We start from the raw sequence: 23,702 nt of genomic DNA, 5'->3' as shown, positions 1-23,702 counted from the left end.
GAGTATTCTAGCAATTTTGCTAGTCTAAAGAGCTTGGAAAGAAAAGCGTCTGGACTTCTTTAAGTTGCTTGAAGACGTTTCACCTCTCATCCGAGAAGCTTCTTCAGTTCTGAATTTCTTAGATGTCCAGGATGACTGAGAACCTTCACGGACATTTTGCTATCCATCCCGCGCAAGTTCTAACATTTCCGACGGCACGTGAATGAGGCAGCGGGCTGCTCCGCTTTCAGCCAGAGGAGCGGACAGCGCTGCGCATGAGACAGGTACCATTCTCCATGGGGAAGGCAAAGAAAACAGAGGAGAGCGGGGTGAGCTCCATATCTTACACCAAATTCAGTTCTTTTATTGAATTTCTTCTCCTCGTTTATTTAAAGCAGCCAACTGCTACCAGTTTCCAGAGAGCTCAGAGCAGCAGCCGGTGTGTCAGGCAGCCTGTGAGCTCTCCCAGATTATCCTGCAGGGATGCTGCAGTAGCTCAAACCTTCGCAAGCAATTTGTTCAGTTTGTTTTAACTCTCGAGTTAACGTCTATCTGTTGTCAAAGTGTAGTGTTAGCAGCTTTGTGTGTAGAGAAGTCCAGAAAGTATACAGCATGTTTAAAAGACCGTTAGAAAGTTGCCAAATTGTGTTTTATTAAGTTTTTTCTTTTCTTTTCATAGGGTTAAAAAGCCCACACCTGCTGCAGGTGTGGGCTTTTTAATTAGTTTAGGGTTAGGTTGTAGCGTGTGATCGCTGAGCAGTCAGCAGGAAACTAAATGATTACGAAATCATTTAGTCGTTATCATACGTTAGCCCATGTATGGCTGCAATTTGGTCGTGTGTGTAAATATGCTGAAATATGAGTTTGTCACCAAGGTCTTCTCCGTTTTCTTCTTCTCTTGTTTACTGCAAGGTGCCACACGTGACCGCGGAGCTGTGAGTGACACCATCTCCTCCACATCAGATTTTTCTGGATGTTCTTTTTTTGGGGGTGGACTCCTTTTGCTGCAAAGAAACTGAAATCTGCCGACGTTTTTGTGGTTTTTTTTAATAATAGCAGCAGAGAAGACCACGAGGATCACAGAATTCTTCAAGAGCAAAGGTCTCTTGCTGCTGTGATGTTTTTAGGAGAGGGGTTCCTCCTGGTTGTTTCCAGTTCCCCATCTCAGCCCTGATGCTCACTTCAGGTCAGCCCCTTGGGATCTGGAACCTCAAAGAGAAACCATCAAGAAACAATATGACTGAGACGGAGCATGTGGCCGAGGTTGGATCCCCTCAGAGACTCGGTGTCATCTTTATAATGAAGCAAAGCTGATAAGAAGGACAATTGTTCTTTTTTTTCTTTAAAGAGACATTCATGAACCATAAGTGGAAATTAAGTGGGAAGGGGACTGAAATACTCTGAGCAGGTATTTCCCTTCATTCCGTGTTAAAAAGGTGGGATATTTAGCTGTGGGAGAGCCCGAGTGAGTACTCAGTTACTTATGGAAAGATGGAGGCAGGAGCAGAGGCTAGCCCACAACAGCACCAGAGGAGGAAGCCTGTGCTGCATGGATTGGAGGACCAGAAAAGGGTGAGTGTGTATCTACTTGTGTGGGATTCTGTTGGCTTTACTGTACAACAAGGCTGTGTGAGGGTACGCAAGCTTACAGTGAAGCCATGCTTTAACAGTTGACTTTTGGCAGGGTGATGCATGAGACGTCAATGAGGGAAACAAACCTGTTGCTATCTCCTTTAGTAAAAATGTTTGGTTCAATGCACGAGCAAAAAAAAGTATTCATTTTGTCATGAAGGAGATTCAGAGGTCTGCCTGACCCTCTTGAGGAAACAAACTGTGGAGGCAAGGGAAGCAAAGTGTGATTGATTGAAAGCTAACAATCAGTGAAAGCGTCAAGGAGTCTGTGGGTTCCTCTTTGAGGCCTCTTCCTTGGTTTGTGGTTGTGAGTTACTTCAGCAGTCTGCTGCGCTGAGATTGATAGTGCACTTAATACCACGACTCAATTTTCTCTGTTTCAGCTTCGCTCCGCATTTTCTGCATGATGTTGATGTAGCGCTGTTGTAAGCTGGTAAGGGTTTGATTTTTAGATGAATGATTACATTGTCCTCTGTAGGACATAAAAAAAAGCCCTCCTTTTGTTTGGAGATAGAGATGAGCTGATATTCTCATTTGCCTGGGACACTGCACGGGTCTGACAGATTGGAACAGGCACCAGGTGACAGACCTAAATAGATGTCTGATTTAGAGTGCATTAGTCTTCATTTAAGGATGGGAGGCAGAGTGAATTTCTCCTGCTCTGCTGCAATGGGCAGGGACTCGACTGACTTATGGTTCAGAGTATTTATCTCACGCTCAGCACACCGTTTGCAATGTGTTTATAGCTAAGAGACGAGACAGGTTGGGGATTGTGTCTGTGTTCCAGCATATTGCAGCAACCATCCAGAGCAGCTGAGAAATGGACAGCTGTCGAGGTTTTGATTTCAAATTATGTACAGATCTGTCAGATTCCTGCCATAGGTGCACCAGGGTTTAGGTTTAAGAAGGAGGTCCGTTTCCTTTCCTGTTTATCCCATGTCCTCTTGTCACCCCATAAATTATTGATTTGATCAGGTGTGTTAAATTAGACACATGGGAATATGTAGAACATGAATATTAATTGATCCAACCAAAGTCCCAGCTGCTGTTTTCCAGTTTCCCAGGCTACCGAGTATCTCGCTGGATGCTAAGTGACACACCGAGCAACACGAGGACCTTGAAGCCAAAAATCCATAAGAACCTTTCTGTATATTGTGATTAAAGGGGTCTGAGAGGGAGCTTCTAGACCGCTGTGTGTCCGCTGTCTTTGGCCATTTACTGCCATTTTTTCACAAATCAGGCGAGCAGTGCAAGGTCCTTATGGAAGCAAGGTGTATCACATGAAACATGTACTTAGAGAGAGGGGATTCGCAGGTAGCATAACAACAGCAGTGGTTGCATTGATTCCAGACATGCTCGCAAAAGTATATGACGAGTTTGGCAATTGTATTGAAATACAATTGCCAAACACCAAATTACATACGCTGTGTGTCCAGAGGGGCACACATTGAGCACTTGTAAACATTGTAAGTATATAACTTTATATTGACATACCCTGTAAATATAACCAATTGTTTTAACTCAATAATTCTTAGGACAGAGAAACTGTATATATCGATGCACCAGTCATAAAACCTAAAAAGTTGTTGCTGACTTTGCCCCAAAAATAAGGTTATAAAAAGTGTGGCCCCTTAGAGGTTATCTCTCCTCATTACATCTCTGATACAAAGCAGTATAAAAAGAAGAGGAAGATGTCCAGGCAGTAGGGGGGGGGGGTATAAAAAATCCTATCTGGATTTTTCCATCTGCTTCATTGCTGCTATGGTAACTAACCCTGATATCATTCATAAAGTGATTTTTTTTTGGTGCCCTTTGCATGCTCAGTGAGTTCTCAGCAGCGACACGTCTAGTTCATTAGAAGCCAGCTGCAAATGTGACGGCATCATCAATAGGAAAACAGAGCAGGCCAGACGCTTGGCCGTCCCTAAAGACAAAGGTTGCGCTACACTGGGCCAATATTCACCTTCCCTCTTAATGGACATCAAGCAACATACATAAATTGAAAGCACTGATGTAGTAACGTTGACACACAGCTATCCATTGTGAGAGAATTACCTCAGGCTTTCATGCAGAGATTCAATGTCCCCTGGCAATTACCTAGGCTGTGTGGGTTCAAGATCCTATATGTGATACTCTCCCCAGTAGGAGGTAATTGGATTTTGTTCTCTTTGTAGATGTACTATGTCACATGTCCCCTGCTTCATATATTAATGTTCACTGAGTAGCAATCATGGACGTACACGGGAAGTACTAGAGAATCGTGGATGTATTTTATTGTGTTGCAATGATGTTTTATTAAAGAGAAACACTGTTTTTTGTTACTATCAGAAACCTGTAGCCACTTGCTATTCACTGAACATGAACTCCTTGAGGTTAGAGCTTTAGTCTTAGGAATTGTCCAACTGCAAGAAAGGATTGCAATTGTACTGTTACTTAGCAGCATTTTTGCAAAAGCCATTAGGTTAATTAATTCTTACAAGTTTTACTGGATAGAAATGAATTTCTCCTTTTCTGGGATACCACTGAAGGATACTGAAGAACAGGAAGTCAGTGCTGTGCCACTGTTGTTGAAGTAGTGACGAGTTTCATCCTTAACGCTTTAACAACACTGAAGAACCTACAAGTGGAAGCGGAAAGTTCAACACTCAGTAAAAACTGCCATAAAATTAAGTCACATTAAAAGTTTTATCTGATGATCCTTGGACAGACAACAACCTCTCCATTAGGTCTCGGCTAAAACTGTAATTAACATAACGTCTTTTGGGAGTCAAAAGCTGCCTCTAACACAGATATAGGTAATTTTATAACCATGAGAATGTAATGTGTAACTTTGAAAATGTTGCCCCACATTTTTGATAAAAGTTGGGTTTCCCCTGACAACAACACTTTGCAGCACATATTCATCATTTTGAATTCATGCATTGTTTCTGCTCTGTAACACAGAGTTGCGGGAGCCAGCGTGAAATTGGGTTGTAGAGATTTCAATGATTGTGAACTAGAGGTCTAGACAGGCATGCTTAATTTATTGAAGAGCAACAAAAGAGAAGAAGTTGATCTTTAATGAACAATTCTGTTGCGTCTGCTGGTAGGTGGGATATCCCAGCCTCCCATACAGCCTCACTCCTGAGAGAGTGCTAATGAAACACTGAATTCTCTGTTATTTAACTGCTGGCTGATTTATATCCTGACCTCGCACTTGATTGTTGAGACATTACACATTTACAACACAAATGTCAAACATATGGTAAAGGTTCAGGCAGTGTTGACTTAAATCTGTTTTTCTTAGCCATGCTTTAAAGCTGTCTACATGTTTGGTGAGAAAGCAGCACTTCCAACATTTCTATTATCCATAGAAACAGAACGCAAATCAGGATTCATTATGCTGAAAAAATGCACCAGCCTCAAGCCGACAGTCAAAAAAGCACTAATTGAAAAAGTGGGCAAGATTTCATTACTGGTTTGACATTAGATCTTAACCTCTGCCCTCTCACTAGCAAGTCCGAGAGATGATGAAGGGCATTCAGAAGGTGACAGAGAGAATTGTGTAATGGAATCTCTTATTGATTCAGCTACGTGAGAATGAAAAGGATTCTGACACTAATTGCTCAATCAGAGCTGCTGGAAATTATGTATTTATTTTCACCAGCTATTCTGACTGCTCATTAAGGAGTGTTTGATACGGTTGGGTGGGGTTCTGTAGGATAATGAGGTGTTTACAGTGGATGCGCGTGTTGATCTGCTGCAGTTATTCTCTAACAGCCTCATAATTAGCTAAGAATCACAGAGGAGTGGGAAACGCTACATGGCTTTTGTTTATGTTCTTCATAGGGTGGACTTAATCTGCAATCTCAGGACACAGTTTATACACAGTGGGAGAGACCTGTTAGCGACGTTTCGAGTTTCCTTTCCACAGATGACAGCCTCTAGTGATTCCAGCTTTAAAACGGTTCGATGAGATACTGACCCTATAGTAGTTAAGCTGACAGTGTTTTGTTTAGTTTCAGCTGTTTATGGAAGCAGCATACCATGACACATGCATAAATAAAGACCTAACTATTATTGTTATGGTGGATAGTTGCACTCTTATTTAATACCAGTAGTATATCAGACTTTGTTTTAGTTAATTTTTTTTAAATCCCAGTAAGCTGGGTGAACATCTATCAATCCATCCATCTTCACAGTTGCAGATGATGAAGAATAGTAGCTCATTGACACTTTTCTTTAGCTACTACAGTAAGCATGCCTAAAGCAGGTTAGATATGCAGTTGATATCAGTTGAAGGTTTTATTAAATAAACTGAGGTATTCTCTGTGTGACTCTGGGCAGTAAAAATAGTTTTGAAGTAGATTCATCCGTAGTACATGCTCAGCCCACAAAATGAATGAAGAAAATATGAGATGGGAAAGCCTACTTTTTTGATAATACTTGGAGCTGAAAGAGTTCTTGATGCATGCTCAATCATCCAGGTAATCAAATCCCAAAAATGTTGATTCTGTTTTCAGTGGGAAAAACGTTTCAGCACTTATCCAAGTGACGTCTTCAGGCTCAGCTGACTGCAGGTTTCCCCAACCTTATAAACAGTACATTTGCACAATGACTGACACTAGCCCACTGAATGAACAATGGGCTGTGAGGTCAGTTCCTTGATCGTTTATAAGTCAGCTGAGACTGAAGAAGTCACTTGGATGGGTGACGAAACATTTCTCCCACTGAAAAATCTATGTCCAGATGAAATGAAATAGTTATGTTTCATTGTGAATGTTTTAGTTTTATCCTGAAGATTACCAAAGCACCATGAAAAGAATAAATAAACAATTAACATTTTTTTCTACAATGGCTTCTCCAACCCTGGATGTTTAGGTAGACATATGCCCAAGGTCACTGTAGCCGTACCCTCCCTAATCTGCCAACCTGTTCATTGGGACTACAACATCTGTGCTACCACTCAGATTTCTACAGTTGGGCCTGTCTCTTAAATAAGCATTTATAGACACATCTCTGCTGTTTGCTCTATAAGGTGCTTTTTTTTTTTTTAATCTTTTTTTTTCTTTTAAAACCACTAAAAATGATCATTTGTTGCTGGCATGAAACAGATTTGAATAACGAGACTTCAGTTTTTCTCTCAAAAAGAACCATTGCAGTAATATGACCCCAAGTGGAGACATCCATTAGATTTGGTCCTGAATCATCTCTCCACTGTTATGTTGGCCTGTTGCCTAGATATGGAGAGCAATAGAGGAGTGACAATTTGTCATTGACAGGGTTTGATTGATTGTTCATGCCAAGCGCCCTGCTCTGCTGGTATCTGAAACTAATTGAATGTAATATCAGAGAGATAGGATAGCATGATGACAAATGAGCAGCCTTGTGAGATTGTTTAGATCCTATTGTAGGCATTATCCGACTATAACAGTTGCTCCTTGCTAGCTGCCCTCCGACTGTAGCACTTAGATAAGTGATCACTATCTTTAGTGATCACCGTGGCTTGTAGTGCTCATTACCTTATTTAAACTTAGCAGCTAGCTGAAACAAACAGTTTTTCTTTTAAAGATTTGTGTTTAAGCTGTAAAGAAAGAGCAGGATCTGGCACTTTGTGATAGTGAACGTCTTAATGTCATGAACAGTGTTTGCCAATAGAGATGAGGGCTCTCTTAGCCACCGACTAAACGTGTCTTGCAAACCAGGCAGCTGCGGAGGAGAGACGGGGATTTATTTTAGTGAAGGACTGTGTTTGCCCAGTCATGCAGCACTGACGAGCACTGGGGCTCAGGGGTTTGGACCGTGGATGGGAGAGGATGGGGGAGGAGGGGGTCAGAGGGTGGAGCTGGGACCAGGCATGGAGCTCTGAGGCTGGGGGTTGGGAGGATGCTCCACTAAGGAGGCTGCTTGGCCCTCAAGAGCCATCTGGCCATCACCCTCTCCATACACCCTGAGGGAGGGTGAAGGACAGGTGGCAGCGGCTAGTGGGATGGACTGGTCTTTGGTTATGGGATATCACGATTGGCTGTGCAGGCCTCTTAAAAGTCAGACCCCTCGAATACCACATGCCCACTCAGCTTCCAGTCAGGAAGGACATCCTTCATGACCCTGGAAAGAAACCTTCTTCAGACCAACCACAATAATACTGCTTAACACGGTGTCCATTTTTTTTGTCGTTAATCAATTTTGAATGACATAAATAATTAATTTAACTAAACATAAATGGTTGGAAAATCATCTCTTGCCACATCAAAGCACACGCACAGTTTTCCTTGAACTTGACTCATGGAGAAAGCACTTTGTTGCCTGGAGTCAAACACAGCAGTTGTACTGTGGAATCAATATGTGGAAACTACAACGTAATTTCCTCTAACGAAATAAAATATGAATTAATCAAATGAAATGCAAGTGTGCACATAAAATTACAAATCTCTCCCCCCAGTTTTATTTGCATGAACAGTTCTTTTCATTTAAGATGGTACTTTTTCCTTAGGCCTCCATTAATTTTCTCCCCTGCTTGAAAGAAAACGTTCTGAAAAACCGATGATTAACTTTTTTTTTAAAACAGTAATCAGCGAGAGTGTAAAGCTATGCTTGAAACACACAAATCAACAATATGTCAATTTTTCTAAATTTTCATTAGAGTTCATTTTTTGTGCTATGTGTGACAGCTCGGACAGAAGAAGTGCTGGTTGTGTCAGGAACACAACCAGCAGGGTGTGTGATGGTCTTGCTGTCCTGACCTGCACAACATTGTAATCCCTGTCTGGGGGTCAGTGGGCAGGATCTGGCTCGGTCTGCTTCAGGGGAGGTGCTCGGCTGATGAACAGGTGCTTCAGCTCTCTCCTGCGGTGATGGGATTTCTTCTTTGCTATGACCGTTGTGTGTTCACACGAGAAAAAAAATAATCATTTTAGCAGGTGGCCGTGAATTAGGAGCAGTCTTTGTACATTAAGGACTCTTTTGTCTTCAGTGTTATTTCAGTGAATAATGAGGTTATAATTAAAGCTGAGAAGCAGTGTTTGTCATACTGGGGGGAGAGCTTATTTAAAAGTTAACCCTTTTTAGACATGAAGACTTCTTCACTGTTTATTGCTTCTGATCAATGGACAGTTATTCTTGAAGGCTTCTTGTCAGTGGATATAATTTCTTTTTAGATTATTAGATTAAGTTCATGTGCAGCACCTGTTTGGATAGCTTTGTGCTCATGTTGTGACTGGAATAGATGGAAATAAGAAGGTGAGATTTTTGATATAAAACCAAATGGCTGTTCCATTCATTTCCATTGTCTCTGCTGCAGTGTGAACACATGCAACAGCAGAATTTCATCTTATAATACTCGAAGGGAGTCCTTCTTTGGCTTGTGGCCTTAATGTGAGTCCACTAAAGTCTTTGTTCTAGAAAGACAGAGACCCCGTTATCTTGTGTTTGCAGTGTGTGCTTGCGTGTCTGTCTGCATGCGTGTACAAGAAAGGGATTGAGCAATGTGTTTAGGTGGGGCTCTTCCAGCTTTTCCGTGTTATGTATTCTCCAATCCTCTGTGTGTTCTTCATCTTGGGAAATACCACATGAATTCAATTTTACACACCAGGAATTTTCCAAGTGATAAGGAGGGATTGGGAGTTGGAGGTATTTTTAATTTGTAGCCCCAAATGGGGAACCGGAGGTTCCTCGAGTTCCTCCAGCCAATCTTCTCCAGACACACAAACACTCCACAGGCACCCTAAGATTACCCCCACCTCCATCAATGAGTCAACAGTTTAAATTTGGAGAGGATTTCAGTTGTTATAGTCGGAAGCTTCAGACAAAAGAAAGTGAAGGACTCTTCACTTTTGCCACAGTGGCCACCTTTATAATAAAACAGATTTCCACCCTGTATTTGTCCATATTGCTGGATGCTTTTTGCCTGCAGGGCTGAAGAAATCACAACTGGCACTGTGACATGATCAATGTACTAGAGATCCATTGTTTGAAATAAGCTCAAAGCTTTTTTTTTCTGGAAGGAAAATTAGATTTTTCTTTTAGCAGTTTGCCAATATTGTCATAACTTGTATTAGTCATTTTATTTTTCAATTTCTAGCTGAAACAAATCTTTTTACATCAAACATAAATGCCCACCTGCAGCATACAGGTACATATTAATTATTACAAGTTCACATGTGTTAATTAGATGTATCTTTATGGCGTCCCACCCCATCCACTGTAGCATTTGTGTAGGTATTTAACCTCCATCAGATAAGGAGATTAGACCATGACACTGCTTGTGCCTTTCATAATAAATAATCTGATTTTATTCATGAAAGAGATTTTCCAATACAGTCTTTCTCAGTGTAATCTATTGACCACGAAGTGATGAATCAGGCAATGGTTTCCTGCCGCCGGTACCTTCCCCCAGCCTCACACCACCTTTCCAGACTCTGCAGTTGCTTTTCTCTGCATCTTAATGCAATCTCAGGTCAATGTGCTTTAAGCCAATCAGCAAAGTGTTGAATCTGAGGTATAAATAACTTCTACAGAACACAGAGGTGTAAATTGGCAAATTTTGACTGCTTGTTGCTGTACTTGATCTGACAGCTGCTTTCTGCTTACATGTGCTGCACGTTACATGTGTTCCTTTTTAGCTTTGTGTTGTTAAATGGCAAAGATCAATTATAAACCATACTTGAATAAATGATATTGTTTACGGCAGGGGAGGGGAACCTTTTTAATATGAAAGGCCATTTAAAATTTTCTCCGAGGGCCATAGGGATGCAAAAACGAAAGACCAAGAAAAAAGTCTATAACTACTGTGTACTAAGCTTAATGAAATTTCAGCTTCTTGGCTATTAATACACTCACCTCAAAACTTGCACACATAATATTGTCGCTGTCAGTCTGTGGTCGTGTGAAAGCTGCTTGTTGAGCACTCAAACTCAAAAAGATGTGCGTTAATTTTGAGTTGAGAGTGCATTTGTCTGCTCAACTCATCAAGTTTAGCATGTTTCAAACTGTAATGGCACTCAACATTTGCCTTTTTCATTATTGCCAGCGCCTTGCCACAAACTAGGCACACTGAATTGACTTTCACAACAAAGAAAAAAAAATTGTCTTTTTTTCCTGGAATATGCAGAACTTTATAAACCAACATTGAATTTACCTTTAATGACCAAAATATGAGTCATTTTTAATAAAATGGAAGATGAAGACTTAAAAATCCAGTATAGTCTACAGGAATTAACTGTGGTGATTTTTGCTTTCAGAATGTCTTTGATTGCACTTGTATAAAAATGTGCAGTAACACTCTGTGGTGTGATGTCAGTTAAGGTAGAGTAAATTGGTTTGTTTTCCTGTGATTGTTATACTCAGTTTTGGTTCACTAACTACTAAACAGTGTGGATAGGAAGTTACCTTTAGGGGAATATACACAAATGTTTAAAAAAAGTGAACAGTTTTACTTATACACTGCAGACTTTCTTCTTACATCCAGACTTCATTTGTTGTGTAATGGCATTAATGACAATACCGCTGGGATAATTAACTTTTATATGACAATAGGGTATTATGTATTCAGAATCTAGAGTTTGTTGTCCCAGGGGATCATGTCATGTGGCCTTTACAGCTGCAGACTACTGCCTCAGCATTATTTTGGAGGGCTGTGCTGCAGACATGGAACTCTGCTGTACTAGAGCCATTCAGTTCCTTGGAGACCACTAAGCTAGCTATTAGAGCTGTGTTTTTCATGTGACTTTGCCTTATAATCACTGTAAATAGATGGCAGCTGGTGTTAGTAGGCAGTAAGAAAGAGGGGAAAGCTCTCTTTTTTTTCTTGTTTATTTTAGAACAAAGATATATATATATATATATATATCTTTAAGAAAAAAATATATACTAGGGGTGCAATGATACACAAAATTCACAGTTCAGTTTGATACTATATACGATATTTTTTCGATACAAAAAAATGTAAAAATGTTCATGCTTTTTTAATTTGTCATTTATTAAAATTATAAATATATATTTTAACTCAAAAGTACAGTTTTTAAATTTAATGTTGCTGAAACAACAAAGTAATAAAAAAATAAATAAATCTGATCGCGAAATCACTCATCTTTGGAAAAGAGAGTTTATTACAGAGAAATGGCTCTTTCCAAAATAAAAGCTATACTATACGCTTCTTCTGGGCTATATTCTCAGCAGCATATTAAACATATCAGGTCCCCATAAGGAGAATCATGTGCTAACGGCTGTCTAAATGACTCGGGTAAAGTTTGTAGCATGCGTGCTTGTTGTTTTTGTCTGCTTCCACTTGTCTTTGCACTAGGATGATGTCGGAGTAAATGTGCAGTCATATTCATTGTGTTCCCACTAGTGCTGTCAGCGTTAATCTCGTTAAAATGACTTTAACGCCATAACACGGCAAATCTCCGTTAACGAGCTACCTCGGATCGCCCCGTGCGTGGGGCTGGACGCTGTCAACACGTTAACGAGCTAACTGCGCTAACGCACTAGTTCCCACCCATGTAATTGAGCACTGCGTGGCACATCCGACATACTGTTTTACTTTTGTCCATGACACGCTTACCTTCAGGGTCAGGCTTCACATGAAGACCAAAATAGTTCTAAAGGCCACATCTGAATGAGGGTGGGGGAGGTTAATTTGCCATGTTGCAACGAGCTTAGCTTCTGTCTTGCTAGCTTGCGCTGCGCTCAGTGGATCTACGCTTGACAGTGCAGCTTTAGGCGGAGTAGTCGAACGCAGATCCACTGAGCTCTCAACACAGACAGCATCGTCAGAAGAAAAGTTGACAAAATAAATTAAAAATTTTGTATTGTTCGATACATATGCGTATCGAACCGAAAGTACTGTATCGAACAGTTCAATATCGATACGAGTATTGTTGCACCCCTAAAATAAATATATTTTAGGGGTGCAACAAAAAAAATTAAAAAATAAAAGATACTCAACTATGACATGATTGAGATTATATTATATTAGACAATTTTATATATATATATATATATATATATATATATATATATATATATATATATATATATATATATATATATATTGTCTAATATAATATAATCTCAATCATGTCATAGTTGAGTATCTTTTATTTTTTTTATTGTGTGCAAACCTGGCATACTGGAAAGAGACAATTGTGTGTTATTGTACATTTGGATAACATTTTGACTAAAGTTAGTTAAATGCTGGTTTGAAAATCTGGTGGATTGAGAGGAAAATGAGTTTAATACACTGAGGCAAGCAAAGTGCCCACTGGATTCATTTCTGTGGTATATAAATGTAAATCAAGTTTAAATTTATTACCCAAGAGAAGCAGATGAAGAGCAAAGGATGGCATGGAAGAATATGTTCGCATAAGTTACGATTTTTTTCTTTTTTTATGACTGTTGGATAATCAAACAATGATCAGCAGTTTGATTACTTAGGATTAGCATTCAGCTTTGTATAAATGCAAGGTAACGAAATACGGTTTGCATCAGATCTGAAGTGCAAGAGCAGTAAGTACAATAAGAGCAGATTATATACAGATAAGGTTAGGATAAAAGGTGAGAACATAATAATGAACAGATTATGTACAAATAAGTTAAGTATATTGCTATACAGACAGGCAGATATACAGATGTACTATAAACAAATATACAGATGTGCTACATATATACAGATGCATCGCTGTTTGGTAAACAGATCTACAGAGATCTGCTTCATTATTCTGTTGTGATGTACAGATCCTAAAGTCAGTAAAGCTCTTTACAAAGTCTTCATAATCTAAAATGCCCAAACTCTCGCTATAATTTTTCATGAGATTTGTGGCTTGTGTTTATACAGTCCAAGGTCTTCCTTAAGATGAGTCTATTGAGTCAGAGAAGGTTGATGGAAGTCTATGAATTCAGTAGTCAATCTGCAATGAATAATCCATCCATCCACCCACTTATATTGGGCTTTATTTGGTAAACATTTGTTAGCATTCAGCCCTCTGTGACAGAGCAGAACATGCAAGAAAATTGGTTAGCCAACTAGTAACATCGCCTACACGCCAGAATCTCCATGAGGCTGTATCTCTGTTACCTTAATCTAGGCCACCTACCTCCACCCCCGTCTCCTACAACTACCCCCATTCTAGTATCACTTACTGACATAATCAATACAGGCTCTCTGCTGTTATTGATCCTGGTACGGTGTATACACAGCTGCTGAGACCATAGTGTGGCCTCCTGCCTGGAATCAAGCACCCAGAAAAGGACACTTGATCACCCACACCTGGTTCTACTTAGCCATCACCAACATGTATTGAGCAAAAAGAGATTAGGGGAGAATGCAGACATCAAAGGCTCTTGCTTTATACAAAGACAATTAACGAATGTTTGCTAGGAAATCTGACTTTCTTTTACAGCATAATTGAGTGTGCTTCTGAAGTGTGACTAGAGAGCTGTATAGAGACTGATGAGTGATTAGACTGCTAACCTTTGATTAGTTCTTAAAATGTTAAACTGATTAAAATGCCAGCGTCATCCTTGCTTCAACAAAACTGACTAATGAAAGTCTGATTTAGGCTGATAATTATGCTGCCATGGTTTTGGCTTTGCATCTCTTTTGGTCTGTTTACCCACCTGTGTTTGTCTCCTGTGTTCTCAGCCCTTGCAGCCTCTGCCAGTGGATTTCTTTCTGTTTCTTGACGACATTCTTTTTGCCAGATTTTGGATTATTTACTTTCTTTGGACTTTGTTGGATTTTCATCCTGCCAGTTTCATGCAACGTTTTGTTTTACAGCATCATTAATGATATATTTACTCTGTCCGTCTGACTCAAAGTCCAGCATTTAGCTGCTAAACAAAGCTACTTTTTACTAGCCTATGCTGTAAAACAACTCGGTCCATTAATCAGTCTGTGCTGAACAGTATCAGATTAAAGACCCACAGGCAATATTTTGAGACGGGGAGGTAGAGCAAGCACAAGACTTCTGTAGTGTCACTTACTGTAGAACAAAATGTGCTACATAAAGATAACATTTATACTTATGATCACTTCTTTACTGGTATGGACATGTTTGAAGTTCACTGTGCTTCACAATTGGAATCATATTTGCTACTGTTGTTGTTTACCACACATATATTTTAATTGGTGCAACTTGCCCCGATGTGTCTGGTGACTAACTTTCAGGGTTTTTTTAATGAATTTTTTTGTTATTTTATCCCTCGGAAAGACAAATCCCACCTTTGAACAGTTTACTTGGACAAACCTCACGGTCTTATTTGGAGTTCAGTTGGTGCTAACCAGCCACCTCAGCCCATCCTTTCTTGTGTTTATCCCAACTAACTAGCTCACTGTAGAAGCTGCTATTGTTGCAGCCGTCGACATAAATATTCAAGCTGAGCGTTTGTGGAGTAGCACCTCTCAGACAGCTGCACATGTGCAGACATAATGAGGTGCCATAGTGCCAGTGCTGCTATTGCTGCTGCTACTGCTGTTGCCACATAAAGAATCTAAATGTGGGGGAACTTGTACTGCTATGCTCCACTGCTGCCCTGACCAACCTGGCAGGATGACAGGAGCACTCAGTCAATAAATGAGGCACTGATGGGGCCAGTAATGTTTGTACACATGCCAAAGATAGAAATAAATCTGAGGGTTTGTAGTTTTATAAAGGGTCATCTGCTCTGATTTTTCAAATATATAATTAACACATTAAAAGTTATAGCACTTGTTTAGTAGTAGAGGCTGAAAGGATCTCTTTATCTGACAATAGTTTATGGGATCCTGGCCACTGTTAGCAAGTCAGTCAGTTTAGTCGTTATCAGTATTTATCCTGCCATGATCAAATTTGAAATTGAAATTTTGGACAGAAAAGGGTGTCTCGGGTAAGCTATAGGTCATTTAAGTTCACAGAGGTGCATGCGCATAAATGATCAGATTTCCAAACTTTATGACATTGATCATCATCAAGCTGCCCCAGTGGTTGATTCTAGTTTATTTATCAGTATATAAACATTCAAAATGCAGCAAAATAAATTTTTCTAATAAGGTTTGGCTTAGAGGAATCGAGCTGTTGGCATGATTGCCATTTATTGCATCTCTGCGACTGATGGTTTCCTTGAGGATTTTATGTAGCTTGATGGTAGGAGTGAATATTGCTCGGAGCATCTTAAGGCAGTTTTGCCCATAATGACGGCACACCATAACTGCATCCTGGGAATTAAATTACCTTTAATTTTATCTTCCCCCACTTGGACATATTACCTTCTGTCATAGCCAATCAATTTAATCAAATAAAATCAAGTATGATGTGTTTGCCTTTTACCGATTCATACATGGATTTGACTTGGCTGTCTTGGCATAATTAATTTGTTGCAGTAACCTGTAAGAAAGCTAACTTCTCAGTTTTTTAGACATGGTTTTAACATTATTTAATTAGCTGTCATGTGGATTGGAGGTGCTGTGGATTTGTGGAAGCATCATGCTTTTGACAGATCACAAATGTCACCAGGATTAGTGAAAGAGATTAGATTTTGTAGGGGTTTTGGTGGGGATTACCGTTGTTTGAATTCACACTTCAAAGATTACATTGGAGGTGTCGCTGAGAGGAAAAAATGGATCACTGACCCCCACCACATTCACACAACACAACTCCAGAGAGTACAGTAGACCTCTATGTCATCACTTTGCTTCTCTGTTTCATCTGCTTCACACCATTCATCTCTCACTACCTCATTTTTTCTTGTAAGGAAAGAAATAAGTTCAGTGGTGAGTATTCTAACATATATATTTGTTACTGTATTTCTTTTTACAGTACTGTCAAGATAATGTGTTATCACAGTTGTACCACACTAAGATAAAACAAGCAAGGCTCTCTTTTCTTGCTAACACCCACACATCTTTGCTGTCTAGGTAATTCCCATCATTTCTGAAGACAGCGAGCTGGTGTAATCACTACAGCAGGGTTCACCCAACATAGGCTCAAGGACATCGCAGTAATGTAATCTTAGCTGTTAATAGGACTCTAAGGGGGCATAGGATACCATAAGAATGGGAATGCTCTGTAACCTAATATTGCTTCTTCTACACACCACAGGCCATGTATACACAAACACACGAATTTAGATCGTTGGCTTTATCTCTATGCTTTACAATCTCACTGTCATCTCATTGGAAAACTCTTCAGTGTAGCGAAATGCTTTAAGCTGTTGACCTTTCAGTTTAATTTGGCATTCAGAGGTAGCGGATGTATATGTGGGTTTGTGTGTTCATCTAAACAGTGATCACAGTCGGTAGATCGATAAAGAGCAGATAAGGGCACTAATCAATACCCATCAGAGTTCCGCTGATCAAATATTTATCCAGGAAGAGAGGGGAGAAGAGACTTGCTGTCTGCCCTCCTTGTCTGTCTCTTGTTGGTAATTTTCTCTTTCCACGTCTGTCTGCACACGCCCGGCCTCTCTGTCTCAGTAATGGGAGTTAACCTGAGGACCCATAGTGACTGTTGACACAGATGCTTCGGTCTGCAGAAAGGGCTTTATCAAAGTTTGTAGCTAATGGTGTTAAGATGGGGTGGGGGCGCACATTGACATGATTACTTTTTTTTGGTAAAGTCTGCAAATGGTTAATCTTTTGAGGAAATACATCCTTGATTACCTTGGAAACCACAGTAGACGGCCAATCGAGGTTGTGACCTAAGAAAAACAATCTGGTATCCTTTATTGCGGTCAATCACAACAGGAAAATCCCAGCTCCTCTCTCTCGCTTTGTGTCTGTCTTTGAATTTTTCTCCACGTTTTGTGAACTGCACATCCTCCTCATATTGACACCAACATGAATTTTGGATTGTCCGGTGTAACAGGGCTACGCTTCTAAAAAAGATGCTGCTGTCGATTTCATGACCACCACTTACAACATTCTTTTCATTTCTCCTGTATTTTAGCTTTGTCGTTCTGTTTTGCAGTTACCTGTGGCATAATTTTATCAGGCAGATCAAATTAGCATCTCACATTAGCAGACAGGATCCATCCAAAGTTCACATGATAATAACATTTAATTTAATTTTTTGTGCCTGCTGGGAGTCTCTTATTTCCCACTGGGAGGAAAATCTGACAGGGTTTTGTTGGGCGTGATGATTACCGGGCTATTTTGTTATCTTGTTTGTGTTAAATGTGTGTTTATCTGTCCACTATCCTTTCTCCAGTGAGTTTAATCCTGTTTGAGTTGTATCAGGTTCAGTAGGTTAATTCAGTGCTTGTGTTTTCTCTCCCATTAAGCTTCTCCTTCCAGCTGTTTCAGCTATTGGCAAGCACATCTTAGCACTCTTACATCAGCCCTGCTTGGCTTGGTTAACTGTGGTTTTGGCAAAAGCAAGTAGAAAGGGGAGGAGATGCTGCAGCAGCACAGGAGGTGGTGCCTGTTGGCTGAAACTGCAAGAAAGTGAGGCTTTTTTTGCTAAGAGACCCCCTGTAGCTGCAGTGATAACAGAATGATAGTGTGTGACTCTGTGGCAGAGGAGCAGCGTACCTTAATGCAGTGTGGACCAGGAGATAAGAAGCAGACGCACTCTGACACATAAAAGGTGCATGTTTGGAGAGGTGTGTGTATTTGAAGTGGATGAGCAGCGGTGCACATACAGACTGGATTGTGTACAAAAGCAGCTGGTGATTTTAGTCTGCATTCAAAGATTCTGGCTGAAACATCATTTCACAGAGCAGACGAAGCAAAATCACACAGCTCCACACTAATTAACTCAAATCTTATGTCTGTCATTCACCTTTCTTTGCTTAAACTCCCACTATTACTGCGAGCAAATTAACTTATACTTAACTTAACTTAAGCTAATATTAAAAATACATAAGTGTAGAAGTGAACAGTCTGATGTTAGACCCGTATTGGATTTTGCAGTTAAATCAGCATCAGTGCCCATGTTTGAATACACAAAAAGAAAGCAGTCCTTAATTGTGTTTTACAGGCAGTAGTTTCATTTATTTGACCACTTTAATATATGACTTTTTCCTGTATGTTGTCATTTGATCAAATGATGTCTTTTAAGGTGGGTTGTGCTCTACATAATAACTGAATCTTTGTGTCTCTGCAGTGCAGCAGATGGTATGAATTATTCGTATTTGAACATTTAGTTTCAATATTTTCCCTGTGTATGGTTCTGCTACTCTCTTATACCATGTCTATTCTCTATATTTTTAGTTAGCTGTAGGTACTGCTGGTATTTCCTGTAAAATCCCTGCATCTAAGAAGGGTCATAACCCTTCTTCCCCTCTTTTTCCCTGTAGAAGTATTTGAAAGTATGTGTCTTTAGTTGTTAATGGTGATTTATATTTCATTTTGAGTTCACACAAATTGCTGTGGTCGGCATTAGAAGAACAACCACCTCTAAATTTCTGTTTTGTTTGTTACTGTAAGCCTTTTCAAGATTTGGCACCAGCAATGGTATCACAGAAAGACAATCCGAAAATAAGCCCTCAGCTGTTATAAGTGTGGCTCTATTAATAAAGCATTTCATGTGAAAATGGTGCTTAAATTATTTTGATGGTTTTATTATTTTTCAGTCTTCCAAGACCAGATTATTATAGTTAATTATGCTATTCAGTGTGGGGCAATTATCTGTCTTCACAACCTGAAAATTGTCACTGTCAAGGTGTGGATCGTCTGTTAATCTGTCAATCATACTGAATACATTTTCCACACAGCCAGTGTGCTTTGCTAAACTACAATAGGAAAGGACATTCATTTCCAGTTTAACAGGGTGAATATTGAAGTGCTCTCAGTATTTATTTATATAAAATGTAAAATTATATATTAAAATTATATTAAATCACCACAGGACATGGATTCAATTTAATTTCAAAGGACCTGCCAACGAAATGAACACAACCCATTATCTAGGATGCAAATCTGTTTGGATGTCTTCATTAAGAAGCACTTTTGTTCAAGGCTAACGTGAGTTTGGAAGCCAAGGGTTTCAGCCAGTTTAGAGTGACACAGTTCTCATAGGATCATAGTGTGTGTGCGTGTGTACATATTTGTGTACATGCATGCAGTGTGCAAGTGAGTTTGTGTGTAAATGTCTGTGTGAATGGTTGGTGTGTCAGAGAAGAAAAAGCTCATTTATCACTACATGCACAGGAAGCTTGCACGGTTCAGCTCGCTGTCCAACTATTCTTTAATGAAGAACATATTTGAGCCATTCAACTTTCTTCCAATGAGCAGCTCCAGCTGCTAGCCAACCAAACACGTGAGGTTCAGCGGAGCGACAGGCAGAATTGATGAGAGGAGTAAGTCCTAGTGAAGGATCGCCATAAGCTGCTCGAGATAACACTGCGCTGGTGCAGAGAAACACTCAGCTCCATGGAAATGCAATAAAGCCTGAACCGTATCTCACTGTTGGACTGATGGGTGATAACAGTCTGAGTAGAGTATGGAAAATAGCCCATTGAAATGCAGTGTGAAATACAGCGCCTTCAGAGCTTTACATGTAGACCAATGGAAATGGGCTGATGTGTGAATATGAGTGGTCTGCTGTATTATCCTGTGTTACTCACTATTCTCTAACAGGACAAAGGATGAGCAGCTGAGACGATTTGTTAAATCACTGCAATGGAGGTGTGCCGTAGGGCCTCTGCTGCTGCTGTGGACAGAATACAGATTACAGTTTGCCTCCACAGTTCACTCTGAGGGCACATTGGCGTGACGTTTTTAACCAGTGCTGCATCCAGCTCTGTCATTTCCCTGTTGTTTTCCCTTATGCAGTCTTGCTTTATAGTTCCTTGTAATTAGCTGAAGTAGTGCTTTCTTCTTACTGCTTTTTGTTTACAATGTACATGTGACAACTTTAAAGTTATTTTACATGACGCTAGTTGTAGAAGTTGTCCCTTTAATTATACATGCAACTGATGGTAGCTTTTTGAAACTCGATATGTTTTCTGTAATCAGTTTAAACCAACTGACTTTAAGATGGTGATTCTGGTATGGAACTATTCTAAGTGAAAATAAACAGAATTCCTACAGACATAATTATAAATAACCTGAAATTATATGGTAGTTTATGCATTTATTTTGTCCTTGTGAGAATCAATGAATAGTAAAAGCCAAACTTTTGATTTTGGGATGTTAAAACTTGACACTTGACATTATCCATCCGTCCATTTTCTTAACAACTTATCCAGTTCAAGGTTATGCAGGTAAGGTGCTGGAGCTTGTCCCAGCTTATGAAAGTAAATGGGATTTTTTTTTTCTTGACATCAAGAGTGGACCTCACTCTGAAATTGGAATGGTTCCAAATTAAGATAAGCCTACCTCCAAATAATGTTGATTTGCCAGTTATTTTTGACTGCCTAGATTTTAAAGCATTTTTTCCAATGGGGAATATGGTTGGTGAATGTTGATTTGTGGGTATGGAACAACAATTATTGCACTATTGCATTTCTTCTCCAACTAACCTGCCAAGATACTATATGTCTGGATATAAGTGTTAGAGGAAGTTCTTCTCAAGAGAGATAGAAACCACTTAAGCATCCAAGAACAGTCTTTGTGGTCCATTTGTTTTATTTTTTAGTAGTCCCAGTTTCTTGCTCCATAAATATTGACCTTTTTTCTTTAATTGAATGAGAATTTTAATGAATTTGTTTTTTATACTTACTCTGACTTTGTGCTTCTCGAACAAAGGCCCCCACCCTCCACCCCATACATGTATAGTGGGGGTACGGATGGCAAGGAAAAGAAGATATAGGTTTGAATGAAATTGAATGAATATGATTTATGTGCACTCTTCCGACCGCCTTTCACTATTAAATCTTTATGATTGTTATGCTTTTATGATTTAGATAAAATAGGACATGGATTTGGGTTTATAGTATTTTATTTCGTCTTCATAAATAAGTGGTTGAAAAACTAAAACTAAATATGTCTCCTATTTATTCCAGGAAAGTTCTAAATAGATTTGCAGGTCAGAATTTGGTACCAGCACTTGCTCTGGTGGGATTTGTGTGCAGGTTTAAAAGTGACAAGGACAGTTCACTTAAGGTTTAGTGTTTAAAAATAAAACAAGTGTTAATGGTTTGCAACAGAAAACATCTACACACACACACACACACACACACACACAAAGAATTCAGTTCAGTTCAATTAAGTCTTATTTATACACCCCAAATCACAACAACAGTCACGTCAAAGCACTTTATATTGTAAAGTAAAGACGGTACAATAATACAGAGAAAAGCCTAACAATCAGTTTGACCCATGTGAGTAAGCACTTGGCGACAGTGGGAAGGAAAAACTCCCTGAAACCTCTTGAGAACCAGAGGGACAGCCATCTGTTGAGATTGGTTGGGGGAAGAGGAGAGGGAGACCGGAGGTGGTACTTTGAATAATCTGTATGTAACATTGCTGATTATGTTTCCTCATCAGGGAGATTTGGTCACATAATGAAGGTATTTTAATATCCTGTGTAAGGTGCTTTTCACCACAGTGCACACATAAAATAACTACACCATAGTATAAAGCCCTTGCACTGTTGTTGACATGAGTCTAATATCTAGTTTTAGAGTTGCATTATGCCAGGATTAGCCCATGGAAGCACCGTGTACAAATAGTCAAACATCCAGTTGCACGTCTCCTGCTTGGTTATATTTTACTGGATCAGTTTTGTTATGGATGCATGAGATACTTGTAGAAGGAAAAACTGCTATTGAATTCCGGAGTGCAGAGGTGCTGTCGTCTCCCGATGATGTATGAAATGAGGAGAAGCGTACATCAGCTGGCGGAAGATTACTCCGCTGTCCCAAGACACCCCTCTCTCTAATGTTCTCATTCTTTCTCTCCCATATTCTCGCTCTTGCTGTCTTTATCTCCTCCCAAAGTGACGATGAACACCTTCTCTCCGCTCCCACTTCCTCTACACATCAACGATGCTCTTCCCGGACACTTGTCACTTATTCTCTTCTGGATGGTTATTGATTGCCATTTCTACATTCCTCTTTGTGGAACTAAGGTTTATTGGTTTTGTTTTAAGATATGATGCTAACACAAAGTTTGCTATGTCTAGAAAAAATGATCCTGCTTGAGTCAGTTTCTAAAAAAGGTACTGAAAATGTGCCGTATCTCATAGTTAGTATGAATCCATAGTCAACACATTCTGTGTTTCTGCCCTGACATTCATACACCGTATTTTAAAAAAACAAAAAGAAAGTCTAAAAATGTTAGTGTGAATAAACTGTGCACATGCAATCTGTTACTTCTAACCAAATAATGAGGAAGACTTCATGTTCCAGCTGAGGCAGCTGATGCAAAAAAAACTGTAAAAGAAACGCTGTTAGACCTGCCCACTCTTTTGTACCATTAGTAGCTGTACCTACAGTATGTGACCACTTCTTCTTTTCCCATCTTGCCGTTTAATTTGCTATTTTTTTTAAATATAAAGTTCGAAATAGAAGCTTTCCAAAATGTGTATAACTGTAAAGAAAAATGGTTTTGTGCCTCACAGTGTAACTGATGCACACTATCCTGCCAAAAAGTGTAAGCTCTCTGCTCAGACAGATGAGCGCGCGCAGCTCTCACTTGGATGTTTGCTGCTTCAGTGTTTCTGTCATCTTGTCCCCTCGGGATAAAGATCAGCAGACTTGTTGGTCATCAACACATTCAGTAATTCCAGTCACTTCACCAGTTTTTAGCTAGCGTTTTGAACATGACATGTCCCCCTGCAATCGCTACTAATTACCGAAAACAGTTCCTGGGACAGGCTTGCTCATCACAAATCCTACACCTCCTTTTACATTTTATTAAGATAAGATAAGATAACCTTTATTAGTCCCATGCGTGGGAAATTTGTTTGTATTAAAGCTGAAGTTGGTCCATTTTTTTCCGTACTATACATTGTGCTGTGTAATTGTATTCTATAGGATAAGATGCTAGCATGAAGATTTTAAATGAGTTAAAGTTCTGTCAGATTCAGTCATTAGCCTTACTATCTTTTGTCTAGTTATAGTGACAAAAGGCTAGATTTTGTTTTCTTCTTTTAGTGCAGCATATTTATGCATGTTGGGAGTCAAACAAAAGTAAAAATTGTAATTCCTCTACTGTGTAAATCTACTGATCGATTGTGTCTGAGAGTTTGTGT

At 39.5% G+C, this 23,702-nt stretch overlaps 1 protein-coding gene across 3 annotated transcripts in view; it reads left to right on the top strand.

Annotated features, from left to right (window-relative positions):
- The first annotated feature begins 223 nt into the window (after positions 1–223).
- Positions 224–23,702, top strand: part of nav2a (neuron navigator 2a) — a 225,740-nt gene continuing 202,261 nt past the window's right edge. For 2 of the 3 annotated variants that reach the window (XM_035909131.2, XM_087840966.1), the window contains exons 1-2: positions 225–263; positions 892–1,551. In XM_035909131.2, the coding sequence (XP_035765024.2) occupies positions 1,471–1,551 (81 nt within the window). In that variant the 5' untranslated portion in view covers positions 225–263; positions 892–1,470. Of the gene's footprint in view, positions 264–891; positions 1,552–23,702 lie in introns of all 3 variants that reach the window. The other variant, XM_087840960.1, reaches the window with a different exon arrangement.

This window comes from Neolamprologus brichardi, chromosome 1 (genome assembly GCF_056152115.1).
Source record: "Neolamprologus brichardi isolate AB-2024 chromosome 1, ASM5615211v1, whole genome shotgun sequence".
NCBI classification, from domain to species: Eukaryota; Metazoa; Chordata; class Actinopteri; order Cichliformes; family Cichlidae; genus Neolamprologus; species Neolamprologus brichardi.
This window is presented reverse-complemented; position numbering and strand designations above follow the sequence as displayed.